The sequence below is a fragment of the Humulus lupulus genome, chromosome 8 (genome assembly GCF_963169125.1).
Source record: "Humulus lupulus chromosome 8, drHumLupu1.1, whole genome shotgun sequence".
NCBI classification, from domain to species: Eukaryota; Viridiplantae; Streptophyta; class Magnoliopsida; order Rosales; family Cannabaceae; genus Humulus; species Humulus lupulus.
The window spans coordinates 72694924-72696508 of NC_084800.1; the positions used below are offsets into that span (position 1 = coordinate 72694924).

General features: G+C 42.1%; 1 protein-coding gene across 1 annotated transcript; it reads left to right on the forward strand.

The window, feature by feature from the left end:
• Window positions 1–971: 971 nt before the first annotated feature.
• Window positions 972–1385, forward strand: LOC133795609 (uncharacterized). Its single transcript, XM_062233062.1, has one exon. The coding sequence runs from the start codon at window positions 972–974 to the stop codon at window positions 1383–1385; it is 414 nt and encodes a 137-aa protein (XP_062089046.1).
• Window positions 1386–1585: the final 200 nt, after the last annotated feature.

The following is a 1585-nucleotide window of genomic DNA, read 5'->3' on the forward strand; positions in this document are numbered from 1 at the left end:
TTGCACGGAAACTAGAAAGCATGGAGACCATGATCCAATGAATTCCAGGGGTGCCAACTCCCATTAAAAAGAGCCTACCAAGCAGCTTTGCAGATTCACCCTTTGTAGATGCAATTGCCTTAGTGGAAATGCCAAAAAAATTTGTGTTCCCACTAATGAAAACGTATGATGGAACGACTAATGCCAATGACCACATAGCTAGCTACAAGCAGAGGATGTTTACTGCCGCTATACCTCGTGAGTTGCACGAGGCGTGTATGTGTAAGGGGTTTGGGTCCAGTCTTGTTGGCCCAGCCCTTCAATGGTATACAAACTTGCTTAATAATTCTATTACATCATTTGCTCAATTGACTGATGTTTTTGTAGACCAGTTTGCTAGTAGCAAGAAACTGGAGAAGCTATCAGATGACCTCTACAGAATCAGGCAGAGAAGGGATGAATCTTTAAGAGATTATGTAGCAAGGTTCAATGCTGAGAAGGTGTCAATTACGGCCTGCAACGTGGACATAGCCGTCACAACCTTTCGAAAAGGCCTTCTGGTAGAATCTGACCTTTATAAAGAGCTAACTAAATATCCTTGTAGGACAATGGAGGATGTTCATGCCAAAGCATGAGCTCAAATAAAATGGGAGGAAGACGAGTCTAACAGACAATTGATCTCCAACTACTCAAATTCTCGTGAGAGTCGGGGTCCGAAACGAGTATTGCGCAAGTCATCTTATCATGTTGAACCTTATCCAACCAACAGATCCAGACCATTTCAAGGTGGTGGAAGAGCTCCACCACAATGATCTCGTGATTATCAAGAGAGAGGACAGTCATCCCAAAGACTTAGAAGCTGTCAAGACAAAGCACCAATTCCGGAATATACTCTGACTATAGACCCTGTTGAAGTGGTTGTTGTGATGAAAGGCACGAGAAATAAAGTCAAGTGGCCTAGAAAGATTCAAAAGCCAGAAGCTCTGAAAGATATGACTAAATGGTGTGAATTTCATAGCGATCACGGACACACCACAACTGAATGTATAACACTCAAGTTTGAAGTTGCAGGACTCCTTCACCGAGGACAACTACACAATTTCCTTTCTGATAAAGGCAAAGCAACCATAGCAGAAGGGGACAAAAGACAAGAAAATCCACCTGAACCCCCTCAAAATGCAAGGACCGTAAATGTGATTTCAGGAGGATCAGAAGTTAGTGGTATTACGTATTCAACAGATAAATGTCATGCACGTGAACCCGTCAACAACCAAGGAATGCCTAGAAAGCCAGAAACAGTCGCTGGACAAACCATCTGCTTTGTCAATAATGAAGCCACAGATTTGCTTAACCCTCATCACGATGCTTTAGTCATTTCATTATATATTGCAAATTGTGTTTATTAAACATGTATTGATCGATAATGGAAGTTCTGCTAACATTTTATTCCTCAATGCTCTCAGGGACATGGAAGTGGATGAGTCAACAATCATCCGAAAATCTACAGTCCTAATCGGGTTCAGTGGTGAGTAGAAGCACTCGATTAGAGAAATCAACCTACATGTTTGGGCAGAAGGAGTAAACCTCCAGACCAAGTTCATTGTTG